We start from the raw sequence: 22,523 nt of genomic DNA on the forward strand, positions 1-22,523 counted from the left end.
TAAGAAGTGACTACGATACTCTTATAGTCCAAGGAACTAAAGCATACGTTAACTCTCCGTGTTATATCGATTGACTTGTAATGATTGTATCTCAAAGTATAACAAACAAGTTGGGTCAATTCAACATGATCGTTCTTCCAGCGCCATACTCTCAATGTTATTTTAGGACTATCGTTACACTTAACGATATCCCAAGATCCGAAAAAATGATCAACATACAACACTTGAGCTAGTCCTAGAGGCAAGACTAGGAATCATGTTTTACCGCTTATCATTCCGCACGTGCATATGAGTTTTCACTAAATCGCATATTTCAGAATCATAACAGTTATAACGTACTCCTTCCACAGGAACTGTTGTCAACTATCGCTGACCTAGTTGGTGAGAAAAGATCTCACTTTATCCAAAGACAAGAAGGAGTTAGAAAGGATGTGGAGCGCGTATTTGGAGTGCTCCAAGCTTGTTTTACAGTTGTTCGAGGACCTGCAAAAATATGGGACCCGGAGACCTTGTGGGAGGTGATGACATGTTACGTGATCATGCACAACATGATTATGAAGGATGAAAGTGAAGATACTGCCAGAGGTCTGGAATTTGAGAAGATGGATGATCATATCGAACTTCCACATCAAAATCCGGCCACGTTTGAGGAGTTTGTCCAAATGCATCAAAAGACTCGACTTCGAGGAACTCATGGGCAGCTTAAAGAAGATCTAATTAAACATCTGTAGGCACTTGAAGAGGAGAACTAGACCATATGTGCAGGGTTGATTTTTTTAATTCAAAACTTAGTTGGATTATAATATTTACATTTGAATTACTGTCGCATTTGATTATTTTACCCCTCAAAGATTTTATGCTATTATTTTGGGTGCTATAGACTTAAGAAAAGCAGGGACGGACTTTTAAGCGCCATGATTAGATGGCCACTTCTCATATCCGGATTTGCAAACGAGTCCAGAGACATACCCGTAATCATGGAGAAATATTGTGCCGTTTTAAGGGTCCGTGTTGAAGATGCTCTTAGAATCCCCACACGAAAAAACTTGCTCTTAGAATGTTTCAAGTGCACTGCATAGTCGGAACATTTCATGCTTTGGTTTGGCTTGTGGATTTTGCTAATACGTGTGCGCATCATCTTTTTTTTACTAATTGTTTCGTTGACTTTGCTAGTATCACCATCACCTTGCCGAGACTTACAACATGATTAACATCACATTGTAACTGTCTACTGAATTAGTGATCTGACCACCTAATCCTTTCGTCGGAACAGATCAAACTCGAGCAGTCCATAGTACAATATAATGCCATCTATTCGGTTAATTAATTAATTTTCCGCAGAAAAAATAATTAATTTGTTAACAATGGATACAACTCCGGCCCCATGCGTGATCGCAAAAGTCAAGCTAATCCGCGTTTGCAAATTAACACGGCAGCATGTGAGCGGTAGGGTGAGGGTGAGGCAGACAGCGGAGACGTTCAACTGCTTCGTGTGCAAGAACACCACGCGAAGTTTAACAGGAACGAGGAAATGATGGAGGAGCGGCTTGCCTCCCACAAGAGAGCTCCGAGGAAGCCGAAGCCGCCGCCGAGGCGGACCAAGCCGACCGTCCCCGCCGCACCTACCAGCAGCCCGTCGTTGACCGGCCCGCCACGCCCGCCAGGCGTTCCACCGCCACCTGGGCCTCCTCCGCGGCTGCCTGGAGGCCCTGTCCCGCCGGCGCCGTCTATGAAAGTGCCCGGAAAGGGCCGTGCGCCTGTGGCTGTGGGCGGCGGTGGCGAAAGAATGCGCCGCGCGCCCGAGATCGTGGAGTTCTACCAGTCCCTGACCAGGCGCGGCGAGGCCAGGCAGGCTGGCTCCCGAGGCCCCAAGGCGTCCGGCGGGTCAACGGCTCCCAAGAGCGACCTGATCGGAGAGATCACCAAGAACTCCCCCCATCTCCTTGCCGTGAGTACGAAATAATGCGCCGTTTCCTAGTTCCTCTTTGATCAAGCGCAGCAACAAATTGGCGTGCTTATTAATTACCGCCACAGAGCAGAATATATAATTGTAGCCGGCGTTGTAGGTTCAAGCCGATGTGGAGACCCAAGGGGACTTCGTGCGGACCTTGGTCGCCGAGGTCCGGGATGCGACCTTCGCGAGCATCGAGGACGTCGTCGCGTTTGTGACATGGCTCGACGAAGAGCTCTCCTTCTTGGTGAGTGTCCGCTCGTTCTTTTGATCGGAAACGTCTCCCTGGTTGACCAGGAGTCGATGAACGTATTATTATGCTTCAGGTGGATGAACAAGCAGTCCTGAAGCACTTCGACTGGCCGGAGAAAAGAGCGGACGCATTGCGAGACGCCGCTGCCAGGTACCAGGGCCTTCTGCAGTTGGAGAAGCAGATTTCGTCCTTCGTCGATGACCGCGCGCTCCACCGCGACGCAGCGCTCGGCAAGATGTACTCCCTCTTTGAGAAGTATGTCTTCCTGTCTCATGGCTGGGTAACTTAAGTGCCTAGATGCACCAGTGCGCTGATTAAAATTCCCCTGTTCTGTTTATTATTCTCAGAACAGAGAAGAGCGTCCACAAGTTCCTGCAAGATAGGGATGCCGCCGATACGAAGAACAATCTCATCTCACGGTACAAGGAGCAAGACATCCCAGTTGGCTGGATGGCAGACGCAGGTTTAATTGTGAAGGTGCATTTTCACCAACTCCTTTTTGAGCTGTTACTCTAATAGCATTGTGGGTGCGTACCTAAGCTGACTTTATCGTCTGAATTCTCGCATGCGTCGTGATGTGATTTCTCGCAGGTCAAGTTGGCGTGCGTCAACCTCGCAAAGCAGTACATGACGCGGGTGGTCTCGGAGATTGATGGTTTAAGAGGCATCAACAAAGATCACACCAGGGAAACAGCATTCTTCAAACGTCTGAAAGAGCAGAACAGTGAAGTGCTGCTCCATCAGGGTGTCAGGTTCGCGTTCCGGGTTCATCAGGTAAAGGAAATAATGGAATTGTTTGTTGATACATAGGATGGTTTTAGGTCTCTCACATACTACTCCTAGAAAAATAACCTGCGGTATTATCTTTGCCATGATCTTAGTTTACAGGCGGGTTCACTGCTCAGAGCTTGGGTGCTTTTGATGAGCTAAAACGACGGCATAATGATGGAACAACTTAACAGCGTGTACAGTGTCAAAGTTTTTCGCTTCCAACATCTCTAAGGGCTCTTCGATTCAAAGGATTGTCAAAAGCATTTTAGGATTCTAACCTTGGGAATTTTTCCTACGTGCGTTGTTTGATTCGAAAGATTACAATCCATATGATTTTTGTCCCTTAGGATTCATTTATACTATTCCACACGAAAATTTCACCCCAATCTTTGTGAATAATCCTGAATTCTTGTCGTAATCAGGATGTCATGACATTCTATTTGTGTTTTTTTTCTTGTTTCTGTGTTTTAAAATCTCTGCGAATCAAAGGGGCCTTAAAGCTGTGGACCAGAACAACCACATGTAAATTATCAGAAATTTCAGTTCCGAAATTTCAGTAGGATGGATACGGATAAACTCAGCGGAAGACTGTTCAATTGGTGTGTGTGTATGTCAAGTGTCTTTTTTTTTTGCGGGGCTGTATGTCAAGTGCCTTGCTCCAGCAAAGCAACGAAAGCTTGTGTTCCACTTTTAGTTGCACTGTGCTCATCGGTGCCGGTGGTGCCACACGTCGCCGTGCATGCCTTACACGCTGGCCTGTTGGCACACGTCGTTCCCGACAAGCACGCACACTTCAACTCCTCCCCGCCATCTCCTCACCAGCAATTCTATCTTCCCATCCATCTCGCGGCTCTTGCCATGGCGGATCGGCCGGGAAGCTCGTTGCCGGCCGTTCCTCGTCCGGCCCGGCCCCGGAGCGGCCAAGCGTCCTACTCGCCCCGCCGGCGCGTCCAGCCATCCAACGCGCAGCTCCTCGTCTACCTCGCCCTCGCGGTCACGCTGGCCGCCCTCCTGGTCCTCACCGGCGTCACGCTCACCGTCGCGTCAGTCGTGCTCGTCGTCCTCGCCCCGCTCCTGCTCCTCACCAGCCCTCTCTGGGCGCCGGTGGCGGTCGTGGCCATCGTCTCGGGGGGCGCCTTGCTGTTCGGCTGTAGCCTCACGGTGTTTGCGCTGGGCGCGGGCACGTGGGCGCACCGGCACTTGACGGGGCGGCACCCGGTGGGCACGCATCGGGTGGGCTACGCCTACGGCTACGCGCGTGGGCGTGGCCGGTTCGCCGGTGCGGGTGGCCACGCGACGGGCTACCACGGCCAAGGACAAGGCTACGATCGGATGAAGGACGCCGTGCCCGGGGCCTAGCTGGCGGCGAACAAGCCTCAGCTTGCCGCGCATTCCGTTTAGTTTGGATACGTTTTACACACTGTATTTTAGTTGGAACTGGTTCGATTTGGCGAGGTATATATATACTGTGCTGATAAACGTTTTTGTGAGAAGTCGCCGTGTGTTGAATGCATTTCTTGATCCTGCGGGAATCAACTCTGCACATTGCTGACTGTATGTGCGTGTGTATGTTTATGTGAGTGCGGAGCTGATCAAGGCCACTGATGCAGGAGACTCTGGCCGTGGTGAATAAAAAGGCTCTGTCGTATGATGAAGGCAGAAAGTCACTTTGCGCGTTAACGGTACCTGCCGGTACATCTCACGCCACTGGTTTTTGCCGTGATTCGTGCTATGGCGTACAGACATGTACTCCCTCAGTATCATAATGCAAGACGTTTTTGCAAGCTAGAAAATATATTCTTTGTATTGCTTTCTTACTTTCTGGTATTTTTCTAGTATATTAGTTTGATGGCTCCATACTACTAGTTTTTATGAATGTAGTATACATGCGACATCACTTCTCTCTCCCAAACAAATCCATGGACTTTCTTTTATCTTAGACAATTTAAATCACTCATATTTTTTAAACTATAAACTCGTTTTTGAAACTTTTTATATATTTGAATTTCTGACGCAAAGACCTTTAGAACAAGATCAATCTTGGATATGTTTTGAATAGTTTGAAAAAAGTGAAATATGTTATTCTGAAATGTCAATTTGTGAAAATGATATTTGAAAATATGTAACAGTTTATTTCAAAAGAGTGAAATATGTTATTTCAAAAATATGTAATCGAAATAGATTTATCTTTTTGAAACAAGCCAGTGGAAAAGTGAAATGTAATGTGAACATGTGAAATTGATTTTTTTGAAAATGTATAACCGTTTATTTCAAAAGAGTGAAAGATGTTTTTTCAAAAATGTGTGATTGAAATAGATGTGACTTTTGTGAAATAAGCCAGTGAAAAGTAAAATGTAATGTCAATATATGAAACTGATTATATGGAAATGTGTAGCGGTTTATTTCAATTCAGTGAAATGTGTAATTGAAAGAGATGTTATTTTTTTTGAAATAAGCTAGTGCAAAGTGAAATGTAGCTTTTGAAATTGAAAAAAAATATGAAACTGAAATGTGAACTTATGAAACTGATTGAAATTATTTCGTTCAAAAGATTTCAACGGAGTGAAATATGTGAAAAAATGTTTCATGAATTTTAAACTCAATTAAAAAGTATCGAAAATCGGTCTTATTTTAAAGGTCTTTGCGACATGAGTTCAAATTTATAGAAAGTTTTGAAATCAAAATATTGGTTCAAGACTTATGAGCTATTCAAAATGATATGAAAAAAAATTAAACATAAGTCTTTGGTTGGACAGGCGATGTAACTTCTCTCACACTCTCACCTAACAAAAAGCTAATGTTGTGGACCCCTCTTCTTTTTGTATTGTTGTGTATTTAGTAAGCAAAATGACTTGCTTTTTATACAAAACTGTCTAATTTCAGAATGGCAAGGATCGGCTGTGGATCTGCGTAGCGTTGCCGCGCAATTTTTCATTTTAATGATGAAGGTGAACCCCTTGGTTGGATGAGATTGGTGTCACATTGGAGTTGTTCCCTTTTTCTCGATTTGTGTCTGTCATCATTGCGCAGGGGCCGTGCGGCTATCGTTGTGGTATAGTTAATTTTTTATTTTTAAGGAAGGTGGTGTGTAGTAAACGGTGTCACGTTTTCTTTCTATGAAACCATATGCCTATGCTACTTGTATTTATACGAGTCGGATAAGAACACGTACCCTTCCGGCGGAGGGGATCTTGCTCTATTTTTAGGTGTTTTTTGAGTTCGTTCAAGGTTCGTGTTCTGTTTATAAAGAGGAGATAATGATGGCTTCTTGAAGACTGAATAAGGTTCTTCCCATCTAACCTCCATTTCGGTGATACGTTGTTGGAGGGCATGTGGAGGTGTGCGACGAATCTCGCGGGATTTGATCAGTGGTCTTTGTTGGATCCAAACTTCTTGAAGATGGAATAACGTTCTCCCTGCCCAGTCTCTGTTTCGGTGATGCATCGTCGGAGGGTGTGTGGAGGTGTGCGACGGATCTTGCGGGATTCGGTCAGTGATCTTTGGTGGATCGGCTTGGATCCATTCTTTATTTGTCTTCATTCGTCTATCTATGGATTGAGTCCTTTCAATCTATATTTCTCTTCATCCACGGCGGTTGCTGTTCTAGTGTGCTAGTCATGTGGGGCCTTAGCACGACGACTTGTCGACTGTCTACTACAACAAGTTTGGCTCGATTCCAGCGAGGAGAGGCGATGATGACAGCGCGTCTTGGCTCGTTCCACTGTTTATAGTCGTCGCTAGATTGTCTCCGAACATTGATACATTTTTTTGTTATTCTGTGTTCTTTATACTACCATGACATGATAAAAAGATCAGAAGTTTCCTTGCAAATAAAAAATACAAAAAAGGGATATAAGAGTGCGGCGTTTCTGCTCCCGGGTTCAGCTGCACCCGCGCTGACGAAAAAAAATCAGAACAAATACTAGAAAATTTTAAAAAAATCCAATTTTTTTGGGTGGTAGATAATTTTATGCGTGAGGTTCGCTGCAAATTTCAACTCATTTGGACATTTGAGCAGCTTTCTACAAGAAAGACAAAATCAGGGTCTGTAAAAAAGTTTACTGTTCACGCACTGTTTTGACCCGATTTGTCTTTTTTGCCGAGAGCTGCTCAGATATACAAATGAGTTGAAATTTGGAGCGGACCTCACGCATCAAATTATCTACCACATAAAAAATTTGAATTTTTTAAAAAATTTCTAATATTTATTTTGAATTTTTTTCTGGCCAGGAGCAAATGAGCCTGGGCACTTCTTAGAGGACCCCAAATAAAGAAATGAGTTTGCTAAAACTCAGCTTCACGTACACAATAGAGCGAAGTTGTCCTGGGCCAGTTTTGTTTTTTCTATTTTGTTTGTTATAGTGTTGTTGGCCCGTCGTGGCCCGTCCCGTCCTCCTGCCCATGATCGAAGAAAGAGGTAGCGATGCTGCTGCTCAACGAGACAGTTCTAGTCCTGATATCAAAGTTAAAAAAAGCCTACTTCTGTCTTAATTTCACCCAATCAGCCTCTCTAACGTCATGTACAAAATAACATCGAAGGTAATGTCCAACAGACTCAGTTAGTGCTACCTGACATTATTTCTGAGGAACAATTAGCTTTTGTCCCTGATAAACTGATCACTCACAATATTATAATAGCTTATGAATGCTTGCATTATGAAGAGAAACAAGGCTATAAACACCAGTCATGTGCTTTGAAACTTGATATGATGAAGGCTTATGACAGGATTGAGTGAGAATATCTGAGAGCCCTAATGCTAAAGTTGGGCTTCACTGACGGATATGTGAACATTGTGATGAGCTTAGTGACCACAGTGAAGTTTTCTCTTATGTTCAATGGGAAGAAGCTACAAAAGTTCAAGCCATCTCGTGGAATCTGACAGGGGGACCCAACATCTCCATATTTGTTCTTGTCAGCAGTAGAGGGCCTTTCGTGCCTCCTTAAAACTAGAAGTGAGTTATCCAATTTGCATGGTCTGCAGGTAGCTCGCACGGTGTCGCGAGTAAACCATCTTCTATTTGCTGATGATAGCTTGTTGTTCTTGAAGTCCAACAATGTGGGGTGCTACTGAGGTAAACCAGGTTCTGAGTACTGTCAGGCAACAGGCCAACGCATAAACTATTCAAAGTCTGCAATTTTCTTCAGCAAAGGACTTCCTAAGAATATAAGACAGAGACAAAAGGTTTGCTTAATGTTCCCAATGAAATTCTTAACGAGAAATACTTGGGAATGCCATCAGATATTGGGAGCTCAAAGTACAGTGCTTTCAAATATTTGAAGGACCGATCATGGCATAAGGTACAAGGATGGATTGAAAATACCATGTCTACAGCAAACAATGAAGTTCTGGTCAAGGTTGTTGCTCAGTCAGTGCATGTTTACTCCATATCATGTTTCAAACTCTCAAAGGTTTATGTGAACACCTAAACATGCTAATTAGGAAGTTCTGGTGGGGGAGTAAAGACGGCAAACGCAAAAAACACCGGGTCTCCTGGCAAACCATGACTCAACCAAAAGGAATGGGGGTTTATGGTTTAAAGATTTCGAGCTTTTCAACCTCGCAATGCTTGATAGGCTGGCGTGGCGCCTACTGTTGGGGAACGTAGTAATTTCAAAAAAAATTCCTACGCACACGCAAGATCATGGTGATGCATAGCAACGAGAGGGGAGAGTGTTGTCCACGTACCCTCGTAGACCGAAAGCGGAAGCGTTAACACAACGCGGTTGATGTAGTCGTACGTCTTCACGATCCGACTGATCAAGTACCGAACGCACGGCACCTCCAAGTTCAGCACACGTTCAGCTCGATGACGTCCCTCGAACTCCGATCCAGCCGAGTGTTGAGGGAGAGTTTCGTCAGCACGACGGCGTGGTGACGATGATGATGTTCTACCGACGCAGGTCTTCGCCTAAGCACCGCTACGATATTATCGAGGTGTAATATGGTGGAGGGGGCACCGCACACGGCTAAGAGATCAATGATCAATTGTTGTGTCTATGGGGTGCCCCCTGCCCCCGTATATAAAGGATCAAAGGGGGGAGGTGCGGCCAGCCTTGGGGCGCGCCAGGAGGAGTCCTACTCCCACCGGGAGTAGGACTCCCCCCTTTTCCTAGTTGGATTAGGACTTGGGAGGGGGGAAAGAGGAGAGGGAGAAGAAGGAAGGGGGGCGCCGCCCCCTTCTCCTTGTCCTATTCGGACTAGGGGGGAGGGGCGCGCGGCCCAGCCCTAGCCGCCTCTCCTCTCTTCCACCTAGGCCCACTAAGGCCCATTATGTTGCCGGGGGGTTCCGGTAACCTCCCGGTACTCCGGTAAAATCCCGATTTCACCCGGAACACTTCCGATATCCAAACATAGGCTTCCAATATATCAATCTTTATGTCTCGACCATTTCGAGACTCCTCGTCATGTCCGTGATCACATCCGGGACTCCGAACAACCTTCGGTACATCAAAACATATAAACTCATAATATAACTGTCATCGAAACGTTAAGCGTGCGGACCCTACGGGTTCGAGAACTATGTAGACATGACCGAGACACGTCTCCGGTCAATAACCAATAGCGGAACCTGGATGCTCATATTGGCTCCCACATATTCTACGAAGATCTTTATCGGTCAGACCGCATAACAACATACGTTGTTCCCTTTGTCATCGGTATGTTACTTGCCCGAGATTCGATCGTCGGTATCTCAATACCTAGTTCAATCTCGTTACCGGCAAGTCTCTTTACTCGTTCCGTAATACATCATCTCGCAACAAACTCATTAGTTGCAATGCTTGCAAGGCTTAAGTGATGTGCATTACCGAGAGGGCCCAGAGATACCTCTCCGACAATCGGAGTGACAAATCCTAATCTCGAAATACGCCAACCCAACAAGTACCTTCGGAGACACCTGTAGAGCACCTTTATAATCACCCAGTTACGTTGTGACGTTTGGTAGCACACAAAGTGTTCCTCCGGTAAACGGGAGTTGCATAATCTCATAGTCATAGGAACATGTATAAGTCATGAAGAAAGCAATAGCAACATACTAAACGATCGAGTGCTAAGCTAACGAAATGGGTCAAGTCAATCACATCATTCTCCTAATGATGTGATCCCGTTAATCAAATGACAACTCATGTCAATGGCTAGGAAACATAACCATCTTTGATCAACGAGCTAGTCAAGTAGAGGCATACTAGTGACACTTTGTTTGTCTATGTATTCACACAAGTATTATGTTTCCGGTTAATACAATTCTAGCATGAATAATAAACATTTATCATGATATAAGGAAATAAATAATAACTTTATTATTGCCTCTAGGGCATATTTCCTTCAGTCTCCCACTTGCACTAGAGTCAATAATCTAGATTACACAGTAATGATTCTTACACCCATGGAGCCTTGGTGCTGATCATGTTTTGCTCGTGGAAGAGGCTTAGTCAACGGGTCTGCAACATTCAGATCCGTATGTATCTTGCAAATTTCTATGTCTCCCACCTGGACTAAATCCCGGATGGAATTGAAGCGTCTTTTGATGTGCTTGGTTCTCTTGTGAAATCTGGATTCCTTTGCTAAGGCAATTGCACCAGTATTGTCACAAAAGATTTTCATCGGACCCGATGCACTAGGTATGACACCTAGATCGGATATGAACTCCTTCATCCAGACTCCTTCATTTGCTGCTTCCGAAGCAGCTATGTACTCCGCTTCACACGTAGATCCCGCCACGACGCTTTGTTTAGAACTGCACCAACTGACAGCTCCACCGTTCAATGTAAACACGTATCCGGTTTGCGATTTAGAATCGTCCGGATCAGTGTCAAAGCTTGCATCAACGTAACCATTTACGATGAGCTCTTTGTCACCTCCATAAACGAGAAACATATCCTTAGTCCTTTTCAGGTATTTCAGGATGTTCTTGACCGCTGTCCAGTGATCCACTCCTGGATTACTTTGGTACCTTCCTGCCAGACTTATAGCAAGGCACACATCAGGTCTGGTACACAGCATTGCATACATGATAGAGCCTATGGCTGAAGCATAGGGAACATCTTTCATCTTCTCTCTATCTTCTGCAGTGGTCGGGCATTGAGTCTTACTCAACTTCACACCTTGTAACACAGGCAAGAACCCTTTCTTTGCTTGATCCATTTTGAACTTCTTCAAAACTTTGTCAAGGTATGTGCTTTGTGAAAGTCCAATTAAGCGTCTTGATCTATCTCTATAGATCTTGATGCCCAATATATACGCAGCTTCACCGAGGTCTTTCATTGAAAAACTCTTAGTCAAGTATCCCTTTATGCTATCCAGAAATTCTATATCATTTCCAATCAGCAATATGTCATCCACATATAATATCAGAAATGCTACAGAGCTCCCACTCACTTTCTTGTAAATACAGGCTTCTCCAAAAGTCTGTACAAAACCAAATGCTTTGATCACACTATCAAAGCGTTTATTCCAACTCCGAGAGGCTTGCACCAGTCCATAAATGGATCGCTGGAGCTTGCACACTTTGTTAGCTCCCTTTGGATTGACAAAACCTTCTGGTTGCATCATATACAACTCTTCTTCCAGAAATCCATTCAGGAATGCAGTTTTGACATCCATTTGCCAAATTTCATAATCATAAAATGCGGCAATTGCTAACATGATTCGGACAGACTTAAGCATCGCTACAGGTGAGGTCTCATCGTAGTCAATCCCTTGAACTTGTCGCAACAAGTCGAGCTTTATAGACAGTAACATTACCGTCAGCGTCAGTCTTCTTCTTGAAGATCCATTTATTTTCAATGGCTTGCCGATCATCGGGCAAGTCAACCAAAGTCCATACCTTGTTCTCATACATGGATCCCATCTCGGATTTCATGGCCTCAAGCCATTTTGCGGAATCTGGGCTCACCATCGCTTCTTCATAGTTCGTAGGTTCGTCATGATCTAGTAACATAACCTCCAGAACAGGATTACAGTACCACTCTGGTGCGGATCTTACTCTGGTTGACCTACGAGGTTCAGTAACAACTTGATCTGAAGTTTCAGGATCATCATCATTAACTCCCTCACTAATTGGTGTAGGCGTCACAGGAACCGGTTTCTGTGATAAACTATTTTCCAATAAGGGAGCAGGTACAGTTACCTCATCAAGTTCTACTTTCCTCCCACTCACTTCTTTCGAGAGAAACTCCTTCTCTAGAAAGGATCCATTCTTAGCAACGAATGTCTTGCCTTCGGATCTGTGATAGAAGGTGTACCCAACAGTCTCCTTTGGGTATCCTATGAAGACACATTTCTCCGATTTAGGTTCGAGCTTATCGGGTTGAAGCTTCTTCACATAAGCATCGCAGCCCCAAACTTTAAGAAACGACAACTTTGGTTTCTTGCCAAACCACAGTTCATAAGGCGTCGTCTCAACGGATTTCGATGGTGCCCTATTTAACGTGAATGCAGCCGTCTCTAAAGCATAACCCCAAAACGATAGCGGTAAATCAGTAAGAGACATCATAGATCGCACCATATCTAGTAAAGTACGATTACGACGTTCGGACACACCATTACGTTGTGGTGTTCCGGGTGGCGTGAGTTGCGAAACTATTCCGCATTGTTTCAAATGTAGACCAAACTCGTAACTCAAATATTCTCCTCCACGATCTGATCGTAGAAACTTTATTTTCTTGTTACGATGATTTTCAACTTCACTCTGAAATTCTTTGAACTTTTCAAATGTTTCAGACTTATGTTTCATTAAGTAGATATACCCATATCTGCTCAAATCATCTGTGAAGGTGAGAAAATAACGATATCCGCCACGAGCCTCAATATTCATCGGACCACATACATCTGTATGTATGATTTCCAACAAATCTGTTGCTCTCTCCATAGTTCCGGAGAACGGCGTTTTAGTCATCTTGCCCATGAGGCACGGTTCGCAAGTACCAAGTGATTCATAATCAAGTGATTCCAAAAGTCCATCAGTATGGAGTTTCTTCATGCGCTTTACACCGATATGACCTAAACGGCAGTGCCACAAATAAGTTGCACTATCATTATCAACTCTGCATCTTTTGGCTTCGACATTATGAATATGTGTATCACTACTATCGAGATTCATTAAAAATAGACCACTCTTCAAGGGTGCATGACCATAAAAGATATTACTCATATAAATAGAACAACCATTATTCTCTGATTTAAATGAATAACCGTCTCGCATCAAACAAGATCCAGATATAATGTTCATGCTCAACGCTGGCACCAAATAACAATTATTTAGGTCTAATACTAATCCCGAAGGTAGATGTAGAGGTAGCGTGCCGACGGCGATCACATCGACTTTGGAACCGTTTCCCACGCGCATCGTCACCTCGTCCTTGGCCAGTGTTCGCTTAATCCGTAGTCCCTGTTTCGAGTTGCAAATATTAGCAACAGAACCAGTATCAAATACCCAGGTGCTACTGCGAGCTCTAGTAAGGTACACATCAATAACATGTATATCACATATACCTTTGTTCACCTTGCCATCCTTCTTATCCGCCAAATACTTGGGGCAGTTCCGCTTCCAGTGACCAGTCTGCTTGCAGTAGAAGCACTCAGTCTCAGGCTTAGGTCCAGACTTGGGTTTCTTCTCCTGAACAGCAACTTGCTTGCTGTTCTTCTTGAAGTTCCCCTTCTTCTTCCCTTTGCCCTTTTTCTTGAAACTAGTGGTCTTATTGACCATCAACACTTGATGCTCCTTTTTGATTTCTACCTCCGCAGCCTTTAGCATTGCGAAGAGCTCGGGAATCGTCTTATCCATCCCTTGCATGTTATAGTTCATCACGAAGCTCTTGTAGCTTGGTGGCAGTGATTGAAGAATTCTGTCAATGACGCTATCATCCGGAAGATTAACTCCCAGTTGAATCAAGTGATTGTTATACCCAGACATTTTGAGTATATGCTCACTGACAGAACTATTCTCTTCCATCTTGCAGCTGTAGAACTTATTGGAGACTTCATATCTCTCAATCCGGGCATTTGCTTGAAATATTAACTTCAACTCCTGGAACATCTCATATGCTCCATGACGTTCAAAACGTCGTTGAAGACCCGGTTCTAAGCCGTAAAGCATGGCACACTGAACTATCGAGTAGTCATCAGCTTTGCTCTGCCAGACGTTCATAACATCTGGTGTTGCTCCTGCAGTAGGCCTGGCACCCAGCGGTGCTTCCAAGACATAATTCTTCTGTGCAGCAATGAGGATAATCCTCAAGTTACGGACCCAGTCCGTGTAATTGCTACCATCATCTTTCAACTTTGCTTTCTCAAGGAACGCATTAAAATTCAACGGAACAATAGCACGGGCCATCTATCTACAATTAACATAGACAAGCAAGATACTATCAGGTACTAAGTTCATGATAAATTTAAGTTCAATTAATCATATTACTTAAGAACTCCCACTTAGATAGACATCCCTCTAATCATCTAAGTGATCACGTGATCCAATTCAACTAAACCATAACCGATCATCACGTGAAATGGAGTAGTTTTCAATGGTGAACATCACTATGTTGATCATATCTACTATATGATTCACGCTCGACCTTTCGGTCTCAGTGTTCCGAGGCCATATCTGCATATGCTAGGCTCGTCAAGTTTAACCTGAGTATTCTGCGTGTGCAAAACTGGCTTGCACCCGTTGTAGATGGACGTAGAGCTTATCACACCCGATCATCACGTGGTGTCTGGGCACGACGAACTTTGGCAACGGTGCATACTCAGGGAGAACACTTTTATCTTGAAATTTAGTGAGAGATCATCTTATAATGCTACCGTCAATCAAAGCAAGATAAGATGCATAAAAGATAAACATCACATGCAATCAATATAAGTGATATGATATGGCCATCATCATCTTGTGCTTGTGATCTCCATCTCCGAAGCACCGTCATGATCCCCATCGTCACCGGCGCGACACCTTGATCTCCATCGTAGCATCGTTGTCGTCTCGCCAACTATTGCTTCTACGACTATCGCTACCGCTTAGTGATAAAGTAAACAATTACATGGCGATTGCATTGCATACAATAAAGCGACAACCATATGGCTCCTGCCAGTTGCCGATAACTCGGTTACAAAACATGATCATCTCATACAATAAAATATAGCATCATGCCTTGACCATATCACATCACAACATGCCCTGCAAAAACAAGTTAGACGTCCTCTACTTTGTTGTTGCAAGTTTTACGTGGCTGCTACGGGCTGAGCAAGAACCGTTCTTACCTACGCATCAAAACCACAACGATAGTTTGTCAAGTTGGTGCTGTTTTAACCTTCGCAAGGACCGGGCGTAGCCACACTCGGTTCAACTAAAGTTGGAGAAACTGACACCCGCCAGCCACCTCTGTGCAAAGCACGTCGGAAGAACCAGTCTCGCGTAAGCGTACGCGTAATGTCGGTTCCGGGCCGCTTCATCCAACAATACCGCCGAACCAAAGTATGACATGCTGGTAAGCAGTATGACTTATATCGCCCACAACTCACTTGTGTTCTACTCGTGCATATGACATCTACGCATAAAACCAGGCTCGGATGCCACTGTTGGGGAACGTAGTAATTTCAAAAAAAATCCTACGCACACGCAAGATCATGGTGATGCATAGCAACGAGAGGGGAGAGTGTTGTCCACGTACCCTCGTAGACCGAAAGCGGAAGCGTTAACACAACGCGGTTGATGTAGTCGTATGTCTTCACGATCCGACCGATCAAGTACCGAACGCACGACACCTCCGAGTTCAGCACACGTTCAGCTCGATGACGTCCCTCGAACTCCGATCCAGCCGAGTGTTGAGGGAGATTTTCGTCAGCATGATGGCGTGGTGACGATGATGATGTTCTACCGACGCAGGGCTTCGCCTAAGCACCGCTACGATATTATCGAGGTGTAATATGGTGGAGGGGGGCACCGCACACGGCTAAGAGATCAATGATCAATTGTTGTGTCTATGGGGTGCCCCCTGCCCCCGTATATAAAGGATCAAAGGGGGGGAGGTGCGGCCAGCCTTGGGGCGTGCCAGGAGGAGTCCTACTCACACCGGGAGTAGGACTCCCCCCCCTTTTCCTAGTTGGATTAGGACTTGGGAGGGGGAAAGAGGAGAGGGAGAAGAAGGAAGGGGGGCGCCGCCCCCTTCTCCTTGTCCTATTCGGACTAGGGGGGAGGGGCGCGCGGCCTAGCCCTAGCCGCCTCTCCTCTCTTCCACCTAGGCCCACTAAGGCCCATTATGTTGTCGGGGGGTTCCGGTAACCTCCCGGTACTCCGGTAAAATCCCGATTTCACCCGGAACACTTCCGATATCCAAATATATGCTTCCAATATATCAATCTTTATGTCTCGACCATTTCGAGACTCCTCGTCATGTCCGTGATCACATCCGGGACTCCGAACAACCTTCGGTACATCAAAACATATAAACTCATAATATAACCGTCATCGAAACGTTAAGCGTGTGGACCCTACGGGTTCGAGAACTATGTAGACATGACCGAGACACGTCTCCGGTCAATAACCAATAGCGGAACCTGGATGCTCATATTGGCTCCCACATATTCTACGAAGGGCTTTATCGGTCAGACCGCATAACAACATACGTTGTTCCCTTTGTCATCGGTATGTTACTTGCCCGAGATTCGATCGTCGGTATCTCTTCAATCTCGTTACCGGCAAGTCTCTTTACTCGTTTCGTAATACATCATCTCGCAAGAAACTCATTAGTTGCAATGCTTGCAAGGCTTAAGTGATGTGCATTACCGAGAGGGCCCAGAGATACCTCTCCGACAATCGGAGTGACAAATCCTAATCTCGAAATACGCCAACCCAACAAGTACCTTCGGTGACACCTGTAGAGCACCTTTATAATCACCCAGTTACGTTGTGACGTTTGGTAGCACACAAAGTGTTCCTCTGGTAAACGGGAGTTGCATAATCTCATAGTCATAGGAACATGTATAAGTCATGAAGAAAGCAATAGCAACATACTAAACGATCGAGTGCTAAGCTAATGAAATGGGTCAAGTCAATCACATCATTCTCCTAATGATGTGATCCTGTTAATCAAATGACAACTCATGTCAATGGCTAGGAAACATAACCATCTTTGATCAACGAGCTAGTCAAGTAGAGGCATACTAGTGACACTTTGTTTGTCTATGTATTCACACAAGTATTATGTTTCCGGTTAATACAATTCTAGCATGAATAATAAACATTTATCATGATATAAGGAAATAAATAATAACTTTATTATTGCCTCTAGGGCATATTTCCTTCATCTACTACAGTATCTGGACACTCTGAGTGCACGATTATTGAAAAGCATATATTTTTTGAATTTTGATATTCTCCAAGGTAATCTCGGAGGCCACCCTAGCCAGGTATGGAGGGCTATAGTAGAGGGCAGAGACACTTTAAAGCAAGGTTTGATCAGGCGTGTTGGTAACGGTGAGACAACACACATTTGGAGCGACAATTGGTTGCCCTGAGTCGAGATGCGACGCTCGTATGGCTACTCCCGAACCAGCCATCTTTGGTATCGGAGTTAATTGACCTGACATCGACTTCATCGGATAGAGCAAGGGTCAAAGCGATATTCATGCCAGTGGATGCTCGAGTTATTTTGGGCATACCACTTTGCACTCGAAACCTTCCTAACTTCTGGAGCTGGCAGCCTGGGAAATACGGCTCCTTTTCGGTGAAATCAGCATATAAAATGCTCGTAACAACAAAACAACGGAGAGAAGCATGGCTGGAGGGAAACGCGGGCTCTTCTAGCATGAATGCAGAAGAAGGAGCTTGGAAGTCTCTATGGAAAACAAATGTCCCAAGAAAGGTGCGGATGTTCCTGTGGCGGCTGTCCAAACACTCACTACCAACTAACGACGTATGTCGGTGGTAAAACCGGCAGACCTCAGGGTAGGGGGTCCCGAGCTGTGGATCTCAAATCGATAGTAACAAGAGACAAGGGACACGGTGTTTACCCAGGTTCGGGCCCTCTCAAAGAGGTAATACCCTACGTCTTACTCTGATTATATTGATGGTTGTGTACTGAGTACAAGCTTGATCTACCTTGAGATCGTAAGTTGTGTTCTAACCCTAAGGCTAGGTGAATGAGATTATGATTGGGTTCCTTCTACAGGCGAAACCCCTTGGCTTATATACATGCTAGAGGGGTGCCTAGGATTACATAGTCGGTTGTAGGTCTAGGGATGCATAGGGCGGCGGCCAGAGGTCTCCTTGGAGTACACGTCAAGTCTTCGACAGAGGCTGTCTTGATCACGTCGAGGTGCGAGGCTTCTAGAGTCATTCCTTATGAGAATGAGGGCCCATAACCTCGGCTCGAGGACTGTGGGTCAACTAGGTTGGTACCCCCTAGTCCAGGACACCGTCAACGTATGTGCACATGCATATGACAGATGACTGATTGAGTTAATTGCGGTCTATGCGGCATACTGACTCATGGAGGCATTCTCTCATTGAATGCACAACGTCCAGAAGCATTTGGGTCCTCGTTGACAATGATCTAGCACATAGAACGATGACTGTGGCAGAACCATCAGCAAAGCATTCACTATTCATTTTGAAGGAGTCATTACCATATGATAAGTTTGTTCTGCTCTCGGTTACATTGTAGGCCATTTGGTCGGCACGTCGGAAAACAATACACAAAGGGATCTTCCAGAGTCCACAGTGTTGGGAATCGGTGCATGGAAAACAAACAAAATTCTACGCACACGCAATGATATATCCATGGATATGCATAGCAACGAGGGGGAGAGTGTGTCTACGTACCCTCGTAGACTGTAAGCGGAAGCGTTTAACAATGCGGTTGATGTAGTCAAACTTTCTTCATGATCCAACCGATCGAGTATCGAACGTACGACACCTCCGCGTTCTGCACACGTTCAGCTCGGTGTCGTCCTTGCCATCTTGATACAGCAAGCGGGGCGAGGTAGTAGATGAGTTCCGTCAGCATAACAACGTGGTGACGGTGGTGGTGAAGCAATCCCGCAGGGCTTTGCCTAAGCACTGCGACGATCTAGAGCAGAGAAGTAACACTACTAGGGAAAACCCTAGTAGTAGCGCGGGTTTTGATGCTAGTAGTAGCGTGGGTAGCCGCTCTACTACTATGGCGCTACAGCTAACAATTAGTAGTAGCGCGGCATAAACCCGCGCTACTACTATTGACTATATCAGTAGCGCTTTTACGGAACGCGCTACTATTAAGTAGTTGTAGCGCTTTTCTATCCCCGCGCTACTGCCGTATCTTTCATCATTTTCCCTGTTCCCTGCCCCGTTTCACGTTTTAGTTTATAGTTTATAAACTGCAACTTCACATGTACCAGATAACAATATCATTAACCACAATACCATACAGTCATACAATAGCATAAAGCATTATAGGTACTCATACATAGTCAACATGCATCCTCACATGAATATATCATATATCATAAGCAATACTAGCTAGGTAGTCTAACAACCACACATATATAGCAGTTCTACTAGGTATATATAGTCATACAATCACACACATATGTAGTTCTAGATGATATCAACGACGATCATCATCCTCAAGCCTGGGCGGTGGGTGTTCCTGATAGTAATTAGGATGGCCTGTCCAACACGAAGATTCTTACCAACGAGGAATCTCTTCCACCCAATGGAGTTTAAGTGTGTGCGGCCGTCTGTGTCCATGTCGTAAGTACAGGTGGTGACGGAGCCCCTTGCGGTAAGGCGTAGTCCAACTGAGCCTTCTTCATCAGGCTCGATACCACAACTCACAGATAGGCTCTTTGGCAATCTCTGAATAAGAAAAACATATCAATTAATAAGTAGCCTCGCACATACTCTTGCAAATATAGTTCTACTAAGTATAGATTTCTACACTATCAAAAGACACAATACTACACATTTCTACTAAGCATAAATTCTACTAATAAGTATATATGGATTATCTACACTATTAATAGTTCCTTGGATTTTACACTAATAAGCATGTGATCGGACTCTACACTAAAGCATATAATCGGATTCACTAAGCATACCATCGGATAATTTGCATTTATAAGTATAACAATAAAGCATATCATCGGATTCACTAAGCATATCAAATTACTACAATTAGTATAACATACCATATCATGCGATCGACCATGGTACTTGTCAGGCGGGTCACGAATGGCACCCCGACAAAGTCATCACTTGGCGGAATTATGTCCCATAGGTTGCACACCTCCTCCTCGCTCAACCTCATTCTTTGAGCTATGATGGCTTCATGAAGTGGGTCCTCATCATCTTCATCGAGAGGTTCCTCATCATCTTCCACCTTGTTGATATAAATGACAGCCAGCTTGGGTCTTTCTGCTTTGATGGAGAAGCTGATCAACTCACCACCAGTAACACGCATGCGGGCGAGGAAACGAGCCCATCCATCTCCTCCAATCCGCGATATATTGCGTCCTTTCTCGACCTCCATAGTGTAGGCCCCCCAGGAGCCTCAAAGGTCACAGTGTCTCCTGCTAGCTTGTTGAATTTCAACCTCACATTGCATGGGACGATCTGTGTAAAAAAACAAAATGACACAATGCAGTAATGCCAACACGAAAAACAAAATAGCTGTTACATTTATAATTTCTTACCAACTGCATGACGAAAACTCGGCTGGAAGTAGATGCCGAACAGCTTGCCAGTTGCAAGGCTGCTTGCGCACCTTGACTTGCACAGTCGACATGGTGGTGGTGGTGGCGCCATTTTCCTAAAGCAATATGAGCAAAGGATTAACGATCCACTTCACAGGAAAGAAAAACAGTAGCATGTGATATTTTTGGTTCTTCTTTAGTTATATTTTCATAGTGGAACCCGATCCCAAAAAGTAAACAACAAGCTCTCAATTAACTTACTAACACCTTCTATAATAGAACCAACAGCTAGCGGGCAAATGCCAAATCAGCCAACAAGACTCACAGCCAACAAGTTCTCAATTAGCTTACTAACACCTTCTAGAATAGAACCAACAGCTAGCAGGCAAATGCCAAATCTTGTGTATATATCACCGATATCTCTAGATGAAGAGATTCTTCCGCGAGAAGCAATTTGATGGCCAAATCTTGTGTATATATCACCAATTATAAGTCGAAAAAACTTTTCACAAATATCTACCAAATCAAGGTACCACCTACCAAGACATTTCATCTAATTTGGCCCCTATTGCCTAAAATAACTGATTAAAAAACAAGTGGCAAATTTAATTGGGATTAACTTAGCACTTGCAAACCAAATACTTGTATCAAAACCAATATCTAGCAAAGCATTTCAACTAAATTGGCACCTACATTTTTCCAAAAAAATAACTTATTACAGAAAAACAAAAGCATCTCGCTATCCATGTACAGAAAAATAACAATAAAAGGGTGCGTTTCTTTCCAAGCATCTAGCTAGGTCGTGCCAAATCTTCAGAGGTAACGAACCTCACTACACCGCTGCCTATCCATCTGAAATTTGTAAGCCCTCGCTGCATCTAGCTAGGGCAGCCCTCGGGGGGTGCTGACAAGGAGGGGGGATGGCATGGTGACCTCGGTCGGGGGTGCTGACGAGGGGAAGGCCGGTGACTTTCCTACGAGAGGGAGCGACGACATCTGCTGGTGAGGGGATCGAGGGTGGTCGGCCAAAGGCGCCCGACCAGAGCTTGCGGGCGGCGACAGAGTGGGCGGCGAGAGGGTGGAGGAGCAGCGAAGGGGGCGAGAGGGGGGAGGAGCATTACCTGCAGCGGCGGTGGCGGTGGCGCGCGGTGGCAGAGGAGAAACCCTAACCGCAGCTGCCGGCGTCGGGCGGAGGGGGCGATTGAAAGAGATGAGGGTGCGGGGGGCCGGCCCGCGGGTTTTCTTTTGCTGTAGCAGTAGCGCTGGACCAGGGAGCGCGCTATTGCTAAGCCAAATAGCAGTAGCGCTTTGTCCTGGAAAAACGCTACTGCTAAGGCTAAGCATGTAAAAAAATCAAAAATATACATTGGTCATCAATGATCTTTTTGTGTAGAATCTAAATAGTCAACATGAATCCTCACCTGTATAGGTACAGGTGAAGATTCATATTGCAGCCACATATCCTACACATATAGTTCAATGAAGACCAAGTGCTCGTGATAGTTTGAGAAGTAACATATTTAAGGTGGTAAACATCCTGTTCGCTTAGCAGTATGGGACTAAACTTAATTAGTTACAAGAGGGGATGATACTTAGCAGTAGCGAGTGTTGGAGAAATGCGCTACTACTAAGTATGTTAGAAGTAGCGCGTCTGTGAAAAGGGCGCTACTACTACACCTAGTCCGGAGGCAACGCCCTGGCAATTGTAGTAGTAGCGTTCTTTTCAACTAGCGCGCTACTGCTACCGGGCTATTAGTAGCGCAGTCTTCTACAGCGCACTACTGCTAATTAGCAGTAGCGTTTATTTTTAAACCACGCTACTGGTAAGATTCTGTGTATAAGGTTTTCTCTAGTAGTGTAAACTAGAGGCGGAGGGGTGCCG

At 44.9% G+C, this 22,523-nt stretch overlaps 2 protein-coding genes across 2 annotated transcripts; both read left to right on the top strand.

Moving 5' to 3' along the window:
- The first annotated feature begins 1,463 nt into the window (after window positions 1–1,463).
- Window positions 1,464–3,555, top strand: LOC123074572 (protein CHUP1, chloroplastic). Its single transcript, XM_044497371.1, has 6 exons — window positions 1,464–1,948; window positions 2,067–2,198; window positions 2,278–2,459; window positions 2,552–2,681; window positions 2,796–2,978; window positions 3,086–3,555. The coding sequence occupies exons 1-6, from the start codon at window positions 1,532–1,534 to the stop codon at window positions 3,161–3,163; spliced, it is 1,122 nt and encodes a 373-aa protein (XP_044353306.1). The 5' UTR covers window positions 1,464–1,531; the 3' UTR covers window positions 3,164–3,555.
- A 190-nt stretch (window positions 3,556–3,745) lies between these two features.
- LOC123074573 (oleosin-like) lies at window positions 3,746–4,736 on the top strand. Its single transcript, XM_044497372.1, has one exon. The coding sequence runs from the start codon at window positions 3,834–3,836 to the stop codon at window positions 4,332–4,334; it is 501 nt and encodes a 166-aa protein (XP_044353307.1). The 5' UTR covers window positions 3,746–3,833; the 3' UTR covers window positions 4,335–4,736.
- The last annotated feature ends 17,787 nt before the right edge of the window (window positions 4,737–22,523 follow it).

The sequence above is a fragment of the Triticum aestivum genome, chromosome 3D (assembly GCF_018294505.1).
Source record: "Triticum aestivum cultivar Chinese Spring chromosome 3D, IWGSC CS RefSeq v2.1, whole genome shotgun sequence".
Classification (NCBI taxonomy): Eukaryota; Viridiplantae; Streptophyta; class Magnoliopsida; order Poales; family Poaceae; genus Triticum; species Triticum aestivum.

Coding starts and splice junctions, on each gene's coding strand:
- LOC123074573 (XM_044497372.1), top strand. CDS start 3,834: ATGGCGGATCGGCCGGGAAGCTCGTTGCCGGCCGTTCCTCGTCCGGCC.
- LOC123074572 (XM_044497371.1), top strand. CDS start 1,532: ATGATGGAGGAGCGGCTTGCCTCCCACAAGAGAGCTCCGAGGAAGCCG. Junction 2,199..2,277: donor ACGAAGAGCTCTCCTTCTTG/GTGAGTGTCCGC, acceptor ATTATGCTTCAG/GTGGATGAACAAGCAGTCCT. Junction 2,979..3,085: donor TCGCGTTCCGGGTTCATCAG/GTAAAGGAAATA, acceptor CCATGATCTTAG/TTTACAGGCGGGTTCACTGC.